The sequence below is a fragment of the Cydia splendana genome, chromosome 19 (assembly GCF_910591565.1).
Source record: "Cydia splendana chromosome 19, ilCydSple1.2, whole genome shotgun sequence".
Taxonomy (NCBI): Eukaryota; Metazoa; Arthropoda; class Insecta; order Lepidoptera; family Tortricidae; genus Cydia; species Cydia splendana.
This window is the reverse complement of record NC_085978.1, coordinates 7,736,533-7,753,720: the sequence shown is the minus strand read 5'-3', so window position 1 is coordinate 7,753,720 and position 17,188 is coordinate 7,736,533. Positions and strand designations below refer to the sequence as shown.

Below are 17,188 nucleotides of genomic sequence, written 5' to 3'. Positions count from 1 at the left end.
CTGGAAAACTTATAGTTACAGAATAATTATACTTTTATTACCAATAACTGAGCAACCAATAGATTACATAACCAATAAATTCCGTTCACTAAAGTAAAACCAGCCATGAGTGATTTGCTTCATTATTTTCGACAGTAAATAATTGGTAAATAATGTCAAAGCACCACTCAAGTTTACATACCTAACCGTGTTCACGGTCGTTAGTTCGGGATTGACAAGAGGTTAAAATAAAAAGTTATATGTATAGAGCGTTGAATATGTTTAAATGTTTCAGTAGTTTACATTAAATAACCTTTAATAAACTTACCTGATGCATATTATTAATCCATTTGAAGGCAATATTCATCATTGATTGGCAAACCGTTGACACCCTCTCCTCAGGTTTGTTTGACCTGCTTTAGTTTAATTCTGATGGTACTTCAGGAATCCACAGGAATTCAGTACCTATTGTGAACTACATTTCGAATAATATCAAATACCGAACCGAACTAAATTTAACACATGAAATTAAAAAAGTTCATAATGATGTTATAAACAGACGCTACGCAGTAGGCGGCCGTCGACGCCATGGTCCTGTCCTGAGGGCCTACCGCGACCCACGTACGACATGTTGCCTCCCTGTCACACTTAAGTACGAATTTACAGCGACAGAGAGGCAACACGTCGAACGTGGTTCGCGGTAGGCCCTCTGACAGTTTATATTTAGTGTTGCCATTGATTTTTTTAGTCTCCCTAAATATATCTGTCATGTCATTATTGTTTCTGCTTCTTAATTGCACATGTTAATGGATCAAATAAAAAAATAATGTCCAAAAATACTTTTTAAATATAAATCTACTATAATGTTTGAGTTTTAAAATACATGCCTAAAATTTCCAGTCGTTTTTTAAGAAGCAGCATTATAACAACACCCCGAAGTAGGGTACTGTTTTAATAGAATTACAACCCGTACTTGGTACAGTTTCTATTTACGCAGTTGGCTCCCTAGTGAACATAATTTGTAATTTAAATACATGCGTCCATTCTAGCAACAGCCTAAAAAATAAGCATATTTTTTGTAGAAGATTTTATTATAAATACATTAATACGTTGTTATTATTTATATTAGCTAAGATATACTTAATTTATTTTACCGTGGTCATAATAAGAATTTGAAACGAAACGTTATGCGAACACAATCTTGATAATAAATTTGTGTGTATCTGAACCACGCGGCGTTGCCAAATCGCAATGACCGCCAAACCACTGACTAGACAACGTCGCATCCTGTCGTTGCATTGTATTGTGTACTCATTATTCGAGTTGGTGTAGTGTCAGTTTTGCCATTTCAATGAAACAAAAAATAAATAAAAATATTCCTTTAGTCTAGTTCATGTTCTAGTCTAGTTTTGTATAATTAATGAGTAGAGCTAAATAATTTGTTCAAAATACTGTAATGGTTGATTTAAATAACTAAAATTCATCAATTATGCAGAGTCTATGCGAAAGCCCTACGACTCTTCTCCTTGCACACAGGCTCTAGTACCTAATGAAATGTTCAAATAGACTTTCCAGATTTGAAATTTGTAATGTAGGCAACATAAGCTGAGAAATTTAAACAATCCCATCCACATAAAATTAATTGTCGCCGTTGTGATTTTCAAGCGTGGATAAACGGTGTCAAGTCATTTATTGTATGTTGTATGTGTTTTGGAAACTGTAAAAAAGAAGTTTGAAGTATAAAAATGTAGTTTTTTTAGCAATATTTATTTTTAATCGGAATCCGTTCTTGTATATAAATTTTAGGTTTCTCTTTTTTTTCGTCAATATGGCAACTTTGTTTAGCATACACTGGCACGCACTGGTGTGCACCTTGCGCACGCGCCATCTACCGGAATACGACGTTCGTTATTTAGTCATTTAACTTACAAAAAAAAGGTTCCATCAATTCAAGCCGATTCAAGTAGCCGACTCGTAAAAATTGCCTTAAATGATTTTCCAATTTTAGGTGTTATAAAGTGATAATTTTGTACGATTGAGTTTCATATTTATAAATATTACGAATTGGGTTATTTAAGTGAAACAATGTGGCGAATTCATCAATATTATTTTTCATGAGTGTATAGTAATGCCATCTATGCTTTGGTTAGTCAAACATGTGAGTGTGACTATGGAGTTCCTTCTCTTTCTTTACTTATTACTTTATGCTCATAGCTAGACAGTTGAAATTTTCACAGATGGATGTATTTCTGTTGCCGCTATAACAACAAATACTAAAAAGTACGGAACCCTCGGTGGGCGAGTCCGACTCGCACTTGTCCGGTTTTTTAAAAACCACCTACCTACTTACACAAATTGTATTATTTTCAATCGCAAATAATATTTTCAATAGAAAACAATATTTAGTAAAGCATGATTCCACACGGACAGATTTAATTGGTTTATAGCCCATAGTAATCCAGTAACTTTGTCGAATTTTGTAACCTTGCTCTTTTGCGTCAATGAATAATCCAAGTTTGTGACTTCGAGCGCCGAACGCAACTTTGTCAACCCTGTTTTGTGTGTGTGGGGGGGGGGGGGGGGGTACGATCTTGGATACCAAGCTAAATCAGCTTTGATTGACCTTAGAAACAATTGTGCCAACCGGCATCGCCTGAGACAAAAGTGTATACTCACTGCACTTACTTAGCCTACGAATACAAGTTCGAAAACATTATACATTTTGAAAGGCTTTATCTCGGCAAATATTAGATGTACAGAGACAATTCTAGTGTCTTATTGTAGCAAATTTAGCCTACTTTAAAAACGCCCTAGGAAGTTACTATCAAAAACTAGTATTGTAGGGTTATAATCGGTTATATTTATATTATATTTATTATTATAAATCTAAAAAAAATTGCGGTTTATTCGATTTTTGACAAAGTTGCGTTCGGCGCTCGAGGTCACAAACTTGGATTATTCATTGGGACACAACATCATAAACAAGTCTGAAAAAAATCAGAACTACCGGATTTGACGCAAACGCAAAATGTATAATTTTACTGTATTATAGGCTCACATCTTTATTTAGACCGTTTCGACTGCCTCGGCCAAGTACAAGGCCGAACGCTCGGACTCACGTGAGATAGCGATCAAGGGTAATCAATTAACTGATTAATTATATTTGTGATTCTATTGCGATAATTAATACGTCAGTTAACCTTAAGATTAATAAAAAAACTGTATTATATGTGCCTATAATTAGTTTACATTACGGAAGACTGACAGGGTTTCATGTTGTTTTCTATTGTTTTAATACAATATAATTACAATAAAATATATTCTTAATTACTCTATTATAATCTTAAATGACATAAACAACCGAAGGCAACAACTACTAGTCTTATGACCAAGAGCTTTAACATTAATGTAGATATAATTATAATTTTACAAATAAAAATGAATTTAGATCGAAACTTATTGGCAGACTCTTGGTCTAACTCTAGATATTTTTTAACATATTTTGAACGGTTACTGTGATACTGTCTAAAAACTAAACATACATATAGCATACTAGATATACTGCCCGTTACTGTTATTGAAGTTGGCTTGGGAATAAACAATTATTTTTCTTTTTCCAGAGCAAAGTAGAAAATGTCATCCACAAATCAGAACGGCGGTTGTTCACGATTTTCCATAGGTGAGTACAGTACTTAATAAGTTACGTCAACAAAAACGGTCTTGATTATATCTGAATTACGATTAATTTAGTTAGGTACCTATATTAGTAGAATTATAGAAGTGATATTCATATTTTGTGTGTATGATCCATGTGTTCATTTACAGTTTTAATTCTACGTCAAATTTTGACGAAAATAGTACCTCACAGTACTAAAATGGTATAATTATAAAATTTGGCAAATTCCCTTTTGTAAATTCGTAAAACACATAATGTATGCTGAAATTAGGAGAAAGGGATGTAGCAACTTCCAAAAATAAAAAATAAAGTTAGACCAAGAAAAGTCTGCAGCGATTTTGATAGCCCACGCAGTGCAAGTGTTATTTATACGTCATATTTTCATAGAAGTTTGACGTTTAAAATAACACTTGCCCTGCGTGGGCTATCAAAATCTCTGCAGACTTTTCTTGGTCTAACTCTATGTCATTAGATACAAAACGATTACATTTGATTGTTATAATTCCAGACAAGTATTCTGCTCCATGGACGACTGGTACGGCATGACGATGGCGGACATCCGCGCCATCGAGGACCGCACCAAAGAGGAGCTCGAGCGGCTCCGGCGCGAGGGCGAGGTGCGCGGCATGCGCGCCGACAACGAGTAAACCGTGCGCAACTCCGTGCGTGCGCAACTCCGCGCGTGCGCAGCTCCGTGCGCAACTCCGGGCGTGCGCAGCTCCGTGCGTACGCGAGTGCGTGGGTCGCGAGCGCGCGTGCGCGCCGCCGGCGGGATTACTTTGGCGACGGAGGATGACGCTATAGAAAACTTTATTGAAATTTTTCTTTCTTGTCTAGTGAGATTTTTTATGTGAAAATGATTCAATATATGGTTCCATTCCTACATGAAAAATATGTCTCACTACACCTATAACTGTCATTTTGTCGTCTTGGTTTTTTTTTATTGTTCCTATACCATGAAATTAATGAACAACCTAAATGATTTGGGGTTCAAGGGGAAAGCGTGTACAGGACGTAGTAAGAAAAAAAGGTTGAAACCAAAGAACATGGCATTGAAACGTGAGACTTTTGTTCTTTTTGAAAGTTTAAGTTTATTGACATTTTTTTTAGATTAAATCTTTTCTAAGTAAAAAGAAAGCGATTTTTCAATGAAGTTTTCTAAAGCGATTGGCCTCTGACGCCACACCCCGCCGGAGTTCCTCCGAACGCTCACCTTGCCCGCGCGAACAACTGAGATTGTATAAATTTTATCCAAAATCTACTTAAATAATAAATGTTGTTTACTTCTAAAGTATTCATTAGAACGAGTCATTTCGCAATCTCAGTATACGCGACGGCATTTTGATTAGTTTGATTACCATTAGAGAAATAATGTCATTGAAATGTGGTTATAGATAACTATTTAAATTAGTAACTAATAAGTCGATGTAGTCAGTGGTTAACAGGTAGTGTTGTCGTTACCTAATAATAATTAAACTTAAAATTCTAGACGATGTTTTGGACTATTCGCAACGAGAATTGGTATTGCCAAGTGTTTGTCGTGAGCTTCAAGTTTCAAGAGATTATGTTCTGAAGTTAACAACGTTACAGATGTACTGCATATTTATTTTCCATCGTATTTTCACGGAAACGTAATACGAACGTGTCTTGCTATTTCAGTCAGTGTCGGTACAAAAAGTACTGAGGTTGACTGAAGTAGCATGACAAGTTCCGTTTCCAAGAAAATACGATGGAAAACAATTATGCACTACATCTGTACATTGGATGCTCATGATAAAATATGAATTAACACGGTTTAAATATAATATTCGACAGTTGTATATTTAATGCAATCATGTACACCATTCGAGTCATTCGTCAGTATCACTTAGTGACTAAGGGCTGATTTAGACGGCGCGCGAACTCGCATTAGATTTTAGTTACATTGCGGACTCTGGATTACGTCCAATTCAACCGACCAATCAAAACCCGCAATGGTATGAAACTCGCACGCGAGTTCTCGCACCGTCTAAATCGGGCTTAAGGGCTGATTTAGACGGCGCGCGAACTCGCATTAGATTTTAGTTACATTGCGGACTCTGGATTACGTCCAATTCAACTGACCAATCAAAACCCGCAATGGTATGAAACTCGCACGCGAGTTCTCGCATGCGAGTTCTCGCATCGTCTAAATCGGGCTTTAGTCTCAGCACTAATGTTACGAGAAAATAATCTGTGCAATAATTTATGTGACGACAGAAGAGCGCAAGAGTCGTACATATACTTACCCCTTCATTCACAAACGTTTACTAAAGTTGACAAGCCGATAATAATCGTTTGTCCCTTTCCGACGTATTGGTATGATGGAAAGGGACAAACGATTATTATCGGCTTGTCAACTTTAGTAAACGTTTATGAATAAGGGGATTAGATTTTAATTTGTCTTTCGTGGTAGCATGTTTAATAAAAATGACCAAATTTGATGTTATCCCTAAAATTGACAATTTAACCTTTTGACCGCCACAGTCGGCTGTGGCCGTCATCGGAAAGTCTTGCCAACGACTTTGCCAATGCAATAGGGACTTACGCGGGACTCCGTAAAGTTCAAATTCGCTTAAATCGCGATCGCCTGGCGTCCGCGGCACGGCGTATTCTTTCGCCGTCTGGCGTTCAAAAGGTTAAACAATTAATATGTTGGCCACTTTTATTAAATGATGTTTTTCAGAGTCAAGATTAGGCTGCGTGTTTAACATTTAGTAACACGAGAGACAAATTTAAATTGAATTTGTGTATGACCTTAAGTGAAATACTAGTGGGATATTTAATAATATGGGGCAGTGGCGTAGCGTGAACTAATAGCCGTGGGCGAAGTCGCATCTGCGAGGCCCTTTTCTTTCAATGTGTATTCCCAAGATGATAAAAAGGGTTGGCTTCCGCGAGGCCCCTTTAAGTGCGAGGCCACTTCGCCAACGCCTAGCTGCGCCACTGATATGGGGTGTTGCAAGGTATCTCGGCGCACTAACTTATATTCGGGTAGAGGTCGGCTGCGGGCATGTTACAATTGGTTATTGTTAGTATAATTTTATTTCGGGTTCAGACCTATGTAAATTGCAACACCTTTGAATATAGTGATGGCTTGTATATTTGTATTTGTAAGTTATGTTGGTTTACAAATCAGTATTTTAATATTTGTGTGACATTCCAGATTCTATTGTAACATTTTATAAACTTAAATTAGTTTCATTTGCTGCATCTTTGTTTCCATAAAATTGAAATAGCTCTCTTTGTTGTTTCTTAATATGCAGTTGCATGCATAGGAAAATGATAATTTGCCAAGAATAATGTATTTAAGAATTAATAAGATCTATGTTGTTTTTTTATTTGAATTTTCATATTTTCGGTAATGAACTCAGTCGTATTTAGAAACGTATCGTCATTTTCAGTTACGTTTATTTTTGTGGTCGTGCTTATATATATTATTGAAACTACGGGGCTGTCGCGAGTACTGAGGTTAGATACGTTCGTTGGGGATAAAAGCATCTTGTCTCTGTCTCACTGGAGTCGTGGGAAAGAGACAAAACAAAACCCCATCGCAGGCTAAGACCTTCGAATCGTGAGCCCAAAGTAGTATTTTTGCTTATTGATACTGCACTTTATTTTAATTAAGTTTTTTTTACTTGTGTTGTATAAGTTTTACATCAAATACAGCGTGATATATATTTGAGAGTAGTCTTTTATTAGTAGACATTAGTAATGTCTCAACCCGCTTTTAGCGTCGCATAGAGCTTTTAGTGTTTCAATGTTATTTTGACTTTGAATTTCAACATGTACTTAATGTGTCGACAAACGAGATGAGCACAATTCTGTTCCTCGTAACGATAAGAGAAGATTTTTATGTGTAAGACAAAATTTACTTCCCTATTAATCCATGACAATATTTGGTAGGGTAGATACTAGGACCAACTCTTACGGGCTACTCTTGCGAATATTTCGCACTTTCCTCTAGCTATACCAAAAATTTCAATCCATTTTTTATGATTCAAGCCTTACTTTGCTTCTTTCAAATTGTTATAACTTAGTTGTTGCAGTTACCAAATAAAATAAGTACACTTGAAACAATCCTTTTATTTTTTTATCGCCTATATACATAAACGAATAATGGATTCATCCTTTGATGTTCTAGACGTAATATTTAAATGAAATAATGCATGTTTAATCAATTTTGATTTAGTTACGCTTACCGTATAGTGGTTCCAGTTTTGCCAGGGGCGCGCTGTGCGGTCAGGATGGCCGAGTTGCAATTTTGACACGATAATCCATTCGTCTCGCTCCGACAGCGTTTGATAAAAGGAGACGGGTGCTTCTCGTGACCGTAAATTATTCTGTCTTCTATACTTAGCACAGCAAAATATAGCCGGTCAAACAAGTTTGTCAGTAGAAAAAGGCGCGAAATTCAATTTTTCTATAGGACAATAACCTTTTGTGCCTACATTTTTTAAATTTGCCGCTCTTTTCTACTGACGGAAATTGCTTGAAAGAGTAAAATAAATCCGTACACGGTAAAAAGTTGATAGTTGGCCGGAAAATATTGAAGAAATTTGAACTTTATGTAATTTTATTTTAAGTTCAAATTCCTCCAATAAAATATATCGAGTTATCAACTTCTTTCCGCCGCGTACGGAAATAATCGATTGGGTGGATTATCAGTGTTTCTAGTTGTCTGTGAGTAGGTGCTCGGAACTTTTGCAGTGCGTAAATAGAGCGCTAAAATTGTCAATTTTTAAATGTTTAGCTAATTATTAAAAGTTTTGAAGAGTTCTCGCATTGAAGTATTGTATTATGTAATTATAACATTTGTTGTAAAATGAATATTTTGAGGCCAACAAAAATAAAAATAATTTAACCAGTTATGGATTGTTTCCATTGTAGTTAGGACCTCCTCTAAAGCCCCCCATTCACACTCCTACCGTGTAGGCCGCCTCGTTGGGTAGGATTGTGTATGGGGGTTGCGGACTACGAGCCGTCCTACAAACGGCTAAACGGTAGGACGGCTCGTAGTCCGCAACCCCCATACACAATCCTACCCAACGAGGCGGACTACGAGGCGGCCTACACGGTAGGAGTGTGAATGGGGGGCTTAAGTAAAGGCGTATCCAGATTAGTCAATTTTTCGCCAATCTGAATCAATTCCCCGATCGAATTAGGAGATGCGGACGCAAATGGCAATTTGGCTCCTTGATTCGATTTCCCGATCAAATCAGGACGCAAAAATGACAATTTTCGAAGCTAGTATCTATGGAATGCTAGGATCTGTACGTGCGTTTGTTTATTTATTTATTTATTTTATTTGTTAGGAAAACTTACAGCTAGAGTAACAAGTTATGTAATAACATAGAAACAGTAAGCCAATTACAAGTTTCCACAAGATTACAACAGAATTACAAGTTTCAATGGTTCTAAAATTAAATTGTGTACGGTGTGGACGCTAGACGAGATTGGCGCCAATTATTTTCCTGATCAAATCGACCGATTTGATCAGGCCTCTCTGGATACCACTTAAAATGTAGTACTAATACTAATCACTCATTGAGTCCCTGATTAGTTGACATATATTTGAGTAAAACGAATATTATTGTTTGGTCTTTTATTATTAAAATGCATTAGGCAAAATCTTTGTATTATACATAAAATAAAATTAATATCAAAAATCAATAAAATGCTGTAGCAGATTTTCTTTAAGCTAAAGAAAGCTCAAGAGTTCTCAATAATACAAGTATTATTCACACTGAGTATTAAACAGCTAGCCATATAAAATGCCTTCGTAATAATAATAACATAATGAACTTTACAGCTTGGCAAAAAAGAGTAGAAATTTAAAATTGGCAACACTGTAGTGTCGTCCCGTTTTCTTATATAAATTGGTTTGACAGAGACGCCACTAGTGTTGCCACTTTTTAATTTCTACTCTTTTTGCCAAGCTGTACAAACTTTGGCTACGCTCGATTCGAACAAGATTTTATTTTATTTTAAACTAATTAAATCTGTTTAAGTTCACATTTTAACGTAAGTACCTACTACCTATAAGTGGGTTTATTCAACTTGATTCAAATTGTAAAACCAAATAAAGAGGCCCTTATTTTATTGGCCTCTACAAACGTCACCGATAATTGCATACGATTAGCATTAAGCATAGCACGGACAATCGCATACATTGCTGCATTTGATCGATCGACTGAATTCGCTAATGCTCCCACTTAGCCGGCAATCATCTAAAATCGCATGCGTTTTATAGCAACGTCTGTAGAATCCTTATAGGCCGTAACACACTATTGCACCGCACCGCGACCTTGGTGCGTCGCACCCATAAGTGAGAGCGAGAAACAGGTATCTCTTTTTCGCTCTCACTTATGGGTGCGACGCACCAAGGTCGCGGTGCGGTGCGATAGTGTGTTACCACTTTAAGATAGGTTAATATAACTTTACTGCCCTTCTGCAACAACAACAACGACAACAATTAGATAAATTACCATTTCACTTGTTGAAATTTATCATCTTATATCTAAAGACATTTAACCAACATTACTTCTATTTTGAACATATTTATTGATATACATACATAATATTAATAAATCTATTTCCCATTTTAATATGGCAATTCCAACTTATATATTTTTTCCAAATATAATTTTGCGATTGAGATGTCTTTAGGTCTTTACCAGAATTTAAGAACACAAGTGTTGATATTACAATGCAAAGTAGGTACCTACATTCAAAGTTTGACAAGCTCTGGAAAGACTTGCTTTCAGCAATGCAATATTTGCAAGTTTAATTCTATTTATAGGTATAACACACATTTATTTATAAATATATTTTATTTATAATAGAAAGAATAACTTAGTCACAACAGGCGGCTCTTCAATTGACCGTAATCCTTAGAACAACATTTTCAGTAGGTAATAAATAATAAATGCAGCATCAAAAGTAGCGGATCAGACTAGTAGGTGCGCTTCAAAAGTATCTCTTTCCTTTCTCTAATTACCTGAAGAAATCTCTTCTTCCTCGCGTTATCCCGGCATTTTGCCACGGCTCATGGGAGCCTGGGGTCCGCTTGACAACTAATTCCAAGAATTAAAGTAGGCACTAAAGTCTTTTCGAAAGCAACTGCCATGCCATCTGACCTTCCAACCCAGAGGGGAAACTAGGCTTTATTAGGAGCCGGTTTCCTCACGATGTTTTCCTTCACCGAAAAGTGACTGGTAAATATCAAATGATATTTCGTACACAAGTTCCAAAACCTCATTGGTACGGGCCGGGGTTTGAACCCGCGACCTCCGGATTCGAAGTCGCACGCTCTTACGCGAACTGTAGAGATATATCTTTACTCGAAAAAGTATTAGACGCTGGTATTACTATTGATGCTGACTGTAGAAAATGTAGATTGTGTTTTTTATTAACATTTTAGTTCTATTTATAGGTATAGTTCGTTTTTTAGCATTAGAAAAAAGGTAAACGATCTTGACATGTATTTTAATTGAAAAACACGCTTTAAAAATAAGTCACGGCAAATATGTAACAATTATCAATCTAATACGATCATCTATATTCTTCTGCTTTCATAAGTAATAGTTACTGATTTTTAACAAGCGTTTTTCAATTAAAATACATGTCAAGATCGCTTACCGGCTTACCTTCTTTCTAATGCTAAAAAAACGAACTATAGTGACCATAACTCCCTAGCAAAATCCACTTCCATAGCAAAATGTAGGTATAAAAATTTTCGAAAGCTGAGATGACTAGAACTACGAGGAAGCGATCTGCGGAAGTGCTAGCGCCACCTAGAAACGTTTTTGATAAGTATAACGAATACTAGATGGCGTTTTAAAGCCAGAGCACGCCGGCTGCGTGTGCGTAGACGTGCACGTGCGCTAAAATGTTGTAGCCGTGCACGCACACGTTACGCAAGCAGTGTTCCGTCTCTAAAAGCTGTAGGAGACAGGCGTTAAGGACCGGGACCTTGGTCCGGCCAAAATATCTCTTTCTCGCTCTCACTTAAAGCTGCGGCTTTAACGGACGCATCTTACACATCGTACGTGCGCCGGACTGCACCAAGGTTGCGGTTCGGTGCGGCAGTCTGTAAACACTATTAAGTATAAGGATCTGTATATAAAAGCCGTAACAGACTGCCGCACCTCACCGCGACCTTGGTGCGCCGCACCCATAAGTGAGAGCGAGTACAACATAAGCATCGTAGGCTTCTGTCGCTCACGTGACTAAAAGCCGTAAAGTAACCACAGTCGCGGTGCGGTAGTGTGTTACGGATATTATGTTAAGGTTGGTTAGTCTTATGGGTACCAACTGTACCTATACAATTGTACCAAGTATGAACCCGTTGCTTCAATCATCAACTTCCAACTCTAGCTCTATATCGGCCAGGCTGATGCGACGCAGCGTGTTGATGATCATGTAACGAGAGAGCATAACATACAGGTGCCGGAACCACACCATCTGTGATCGGTGTCGCTTCATGGCGCGGACTACGCGTCGGGACTCCGTCCAGCGGAGGAAGTATCTGAAACACAATTACATTTAGTTAACCCACAGACAAAACATCCTCCAGATTGAGCATAGTCGCGCTACCCCCTCTGCCACGCATACGGTAATTTTACTCCATGTTCGAGTCAAAAGTGTCTTTGTGTGACGTTCGTGAACTCGTTCGTCGTTTGAACGGACCAATCACGGCACGGGACTTCGCTCACCTCGTCCCGCGCACCCCCGCAATTTTGGCATCATCAGTTGCATGAAATAATTGCTTTAAACTCGGTCTAGAGCAGTGGTGGGCAAACTTTCTTCATGGGGGGCCAGAAATTTAGGAAATTTAATTGTAGGGCCCGAATTGTAGCCAAAATTTATTTTGATTTGTGATAATCGTGGGCCAATGCCACATAGCCCATATTCTAATTATTTCATAGGACCGGCGGCGGGCCGGATAAAATCCATTCGCGGGCCGTACTTTGCCCACCACTGGTCTAGAGAATTCCTAGTCTATGAGTTAACCTAATCTAGCCATGGGCGAAGTCGCATCTGCGAGGCCCTTTTTCACTGTGACCGAAAGTGCCTCGCGCGAGCCCCCACTTAGGGCGCCCACTTTGAGCTAAAAAACTAAAGGTTTTGTCACACTGCAGCCCTTTCTTCGCGCCTGCTGCAGTGTGGTGAAGTGTGAAGGGAGGGCGAGCGCAACACCGTGCGCCAGCGCCAGTGCGTATGGGTGGTCAATGGTGGTCAATAGGGTACCCTTACCATTTCTTGTACTTTGTATGTAAACTATAATCAGGATTTATTTCATGACTTTATAAAATTTTGCAAGATGTAGTAGTGTAAGAAATATTGATAAACATAGTGTTCAGTATAGCAAGTTAAAAATATGTTTTTAGTTGTTCTTGACGACTACTTATAGAGTAGAATCTTTGGGATAAATCTGCATGTTTTAAGTTTTATGTCCACTTATAACCATTTGAAAAGCTCAAATATTGAATGCATAAGTATCTATTTCAAGCAATGGATTAAATGTGGTAGAATTCTTAGTACACAGGTGACAGGTGGAAAGCTCAATTAGTGGATTCCCTTACCTTTTGGAAGACAAAACAAAGCTTAGTGGAAGATCTAAGAAGCCCCAGTATTTTCTTAATACATTTACAGTGTCTAGTGTGTATACTGTGCACCCTGAAAAAAAAAGAAAAACATAAATTGATTCCACAGTCACTGACAGAAAAAGTTAAGATGTTACGAGTAGCATATTATTATAAGTGGAGGTCTAGCCATTAAATAAAATAAAAATAAAAAAGCCCTTTCGTTCATTGTAAAATGTTTACATAAAAATTTAAATTTATTAAGAACATTTAACTAAATATTTATTCATATATATGGTACAAAAACAAGTCATAAAACAATAAAAAAAATAACTTAAAATTACAATTAAACTAAATACAAACTATTCTAAAATAAAATTAAACTAAACTAAACTAAATCTAAAAAAGGCCCCTGTGGCAAGGTCCCCAAGATGCTGGCTGCGTTACCCCGCTGAACTGCCAGACTGAAGCGTTGAGCGAGGTAACTGCCAGCTCTTGGGTCCCCAGTTGCGTCCCTGAGTCTCTTTGAAAGGTCTCCAAAGAGACTCAGGGCGCCAGGACCCCACGGACCCAGGGTCTCGACGCCGAAAGGAACAAAACAATATTCGGCGCCGAGACCGCGATACTTCCCAACCTTTGCGTTTTCGGCCGCCTCTGCAGCAGCTGCCGCCCTCGCAGAGGTTCCGTGGAGATGTGACGGGGCCAGCGTGTCTACGCAGGTTGCATCCCACACTAGCACCCGCCCCATACTCCACGGAATCAAAGACATCCCGTCGGGTCTCTTGCCGTCACTTCTCAATATGCCGGTCGGCTCCAATAGAGCAGGCACATTGACCGATGCAAGAGACCGACGGATGATGTCGTTAAGGGCGGCATGCCTGGAGAAGCGGCCCGCGCTCCTCTGGCAGGAGAGACCGTGGTGACCTAACTGGTCTACGTCCGCACCGCAGGGGCAACGATGAGGGGCACACACCGGGATACCTAAACGGAGGCAAATCGAGAGCCGGAGCGTGTTGGGCTCTAAAAAAGTTCCGATTTTAGGAGAAGGATGCGCGCGGAGCCAGTGCCCAGCCTCTCTAGTGCCTACTGCCAAAAGTCTAGCTCTTTCCGCAGCGCCGCCGCACTGGTCAAGAAGGGTAGCTACAGCGAATTTACATACTGGATCGTCCCAATTTTTTTGTGACTCTGGATGTTCAGGGATGTCTTGACCGGGACACGCACGCAGCCACGCATTTTTTGCGACTTCCAAGCCCGAGACCTCATAGTTTGTGCGAAGGATTTTACCTATGAGACCCAACGAACTGTGGACAGACGACAAAAAAGCTGGCAAAGCTACACCAGACATCCTACGGATGCCTAAGCCACCGTGCCTGATGGGAAGGGACCCTTGACACCAAGACCGGTCACTAAACTTAATGTTAAGGACTCTCTCTAAATTATTTTTAATTAAATCATCTACTCGCGATAAAAGATCTTGATTCTTCCACAAAGGACAGCATCGGAGCACGTATGTTAACTTTGGAATGAAGAGACAAAATTTGATAATAGAGAGTGCATAATGGGGACTAATTTCGAGTAAACGATGAGAATTATCCTGGAATTTTGATACAGAATTTTGAATGTAATCAGGATAACTTTCCTCGAATATTGGGGATCCTAGGAGGCAAAGTGTACGTTTATCGAGAATTTTAATATTGGGGGCCAGCTGATTGAACCTTTGTATCAAACTATTGACATCGAGGACGCAGGAATCTGGAATGTAAAGTTCGCATTTATCGAAATTTAAAGTTAGGCCGATGGATCTGAATTTATCGTTTATCAACGAAAGATCGCCCAGTACAGAGTCCACGTCACCTCCTAGGGTCCCATCGTCCAAATACCATACGTTGAATTTTGATGACAAATTTTTAATTATTTGGTTTATACCTAAACTAAAAATTGCCGGCCCCAGGGGATCTCCCTGCTGGCAACCGACTTCAGACGACAAAATTTAAAATAAAACTAAAACTTATAATATGTGTTTTACTAATGAATCCCTAGTGGGTATAGGCCTCCTTCAGTGCCTATAACAATATGCTAAAAATAAACAACCACCACAACCAGAAAACGGAACAAACCAGAAAGAGTCAGAATTGTGCCGTAGGTGTCCAAAAGCCACGGGAAATCTGTTGACTTTTATAAAGATGATGATTTTAATACATAATTAATGATGGTTTCCATGTAATTAATTTAATTTATTTAATAATCTTTTATTTATTATTCTGTAAATAATGAATTCTGATTTATTGTATGTATTTTTTTTGTAACTGTAGTTTATAATTATCTAGTTTGTAAGCAATTTGGTGCACCTGATACTCTTATAAATGACTAATAAATAAATATTTAATTCTGGAAATGTGAAATACTGGAAGGATACTAAAGGTTCCATCACGTTTTATATGTAAAACGCTCACGCCCCGCCCGGAAAACGCGCCTGTGTGACGAAGCCTTAAGGAACTTAGATTAGAGTTATGTTAACAGTAAATCAAGGCTGGGAACCGGTTTTTTCTTCATACAAAAAATACCGGTATTATTACATTCTTTGGTTAATTATTTCATTTTTGATGGGTCATGGGATTTAAAAAAAGACCGGTTCCAAGCCCTGCAGTAAATAATATATAGAGAACTTACTTTCAGGCAAAAGTCTCTCTACAAACATATAAGCTATAGCATAAAATACTGCTGAATGGTTTGGGTGTGATGAAACCCCACCCCTATCAAATGACACTAGTGTGTCTATGTCCAGAGACTCCAATTGATGCTGTATCAGCTTGGCAATGACGGCCACTGGCCACTGCACCTTTGGGTTGTCTGGGAGTCGTGTGTCTGTGACGAGGCATATGTTATGGTCGGGCACTCCAAGCTCAGAACAAGCAAGCCATAGCTCTTTACTTCGTAAATTTCCTTTGCCCTCATTGTTGCCTGTAAACAAACATTAATATAATATAGCTATAGTAAATTCTGTGGAAATGCTGGATAGGACATGTTTTATGAAGCCCAAACAACCACCTATCCAAGCTGACTTGGAAAATTCCCTGAAAAAGGGGGGCAAGCTCGCCCACATACCACCTGGAAGCGCACAGTGGAAAAGGAGGTTGCACTGGTAGGCCTTGGCTGGGCGAAGCTGGAGGAGGCCGCGCTGGACCGTGAATAATGGAAATCCCTTCTGAGAGCCAAATGTCCTTGATGAGGGATAACAGGATACCATCATCATCATAATAACTGTGCTGATCTATTATGACTTAGCAATCTGACATTCATCTATTCTTTAAGTTTTAGTCGTATTTTAATTTAAGGTAATAAGTTGTTTATTATTAAACAGACAGTCATATATTACTAAAGGTAATTAGTGTAATTACCATTAGAAAGACAGAGCAAATACACGTCTGCACCCTGCTCGCACAGTCTAAATATCGTAGGGCCGAAGAACATGCACTCGTCATCTGGGTGTGCTACCACGATCAACACTCGTTTCGCTCGAAGCGCCCCCCGAGACCGCGTCGGTAGCCGACGTGCGTACCGCCGATACACCACACAACACACCAGCAGATACCCCAAAACCCAGAAACTTATATACAACGCAAAACTTCTAAGGTACAATACAGTCTCAGCCAAAAATTGCACGTAAAAATTGTCTAAACTATCAAATTCTAAAGTTGAGCCAAAGAGGAACATTTCTGACTAGAATGTAGGAAAACTTTGTTCCAAATAAATACAGTATGCTACAAATAACTGAGTATCATTGGGATAGCTCTAATTTGAACATTTTATTATGGTACTTTTCGGCTCATTTTTGTATTATTAATGATAAATTAATGGATAAATTACATTGGTTTCGCGACTTTCGCATATTTACACGTCAGTTTGACAGACATGTCATGGTGAAGCT

The 17,188-nt window shown here is 38.5% G+C and overlaps 4 protein-coding genes and 1 long non-coding RNA gene across 5 annotated transcripts in view; 2 read left to right on the top strand and 3 right to left on the bottom strand.

The window, feature by feature from the left end:
* The window catches only part of LOC134799968 (phosphatidylinositol transfer protein alpha isoform), a 34,608-nt gene extending 27,250 nt beyond the window's left edge, over positions 1 to 7,358 (top strand). Inside the window, exons 7-8 of the mRNA XM_063772398.1 lie at positions 3,600 to 3,658; positions 4,164 to 7,358. Of these exons, the coding sequence (XP_063628468.1) occupies positions 3,600 to 3,658; positions 4,164 to 4,302 (198 nt within the window). The 3' untranslated portion in view covers positions 4,303 to 7,358. The remainder of the gene's footprint in view (positions 1 to 3,599; positions 3,659 to 4,163) is intronic.
* The window catches only part of LOC134800287 (uncharacterized), a 197,310-nt gene that overhangs the window by 35,375 nt on the left and 144,747 nt on the right, over positions 1 to 17,188 (top strand). The window lies entirely within an intron of this gene.
* Positions 1 to 17,188, bottom strand: part of LOC134800242 (uncharacterized) — a 310,488-nt gene that overhangs the window by 167,596 nt on the left and 125,704 nt on the right. The gene's annotated exons all lie outside the window — the stretch shown is intronic.
* The window catches only part of LOC134800175 (glucose dehydrogenase [FAD, quinone]-like), an 89,369-nt gene that overhangs the window by 40,403 nt on the left and 31,778 nt on the right, over positions 1 to 17,188 (bottom strand). The gene's annotated exons all lie outside the window — the stretch shown is intronic.
* On the bottom strand, positions 11,779 to 17,169 carry LOC134800244 (N-acetylglucosaminyl-phosphatidylinositol de-N-acetylase). Its single transcript, XM_063772749.1, has 4 exons — positions 16,659 to 17,169; positions 15,931 to 16,221; positions 13,261 to 13,354; positions 11,779 to 12,203 (listed from the first exon to the last, which is right to left on the bottom strand). The coding sequence occupies exons 1-4, from the start codon at positions 16,972 to 16,974 to the stop codon at positions 12,029 to 12,031; spliced, it is 876 nt and encodes a 291-aa protein (XP_063628819.1). The 5' UTR covers positions 16,975 to 17,169; the 3' UTR covers positions 11,779 to 12,028.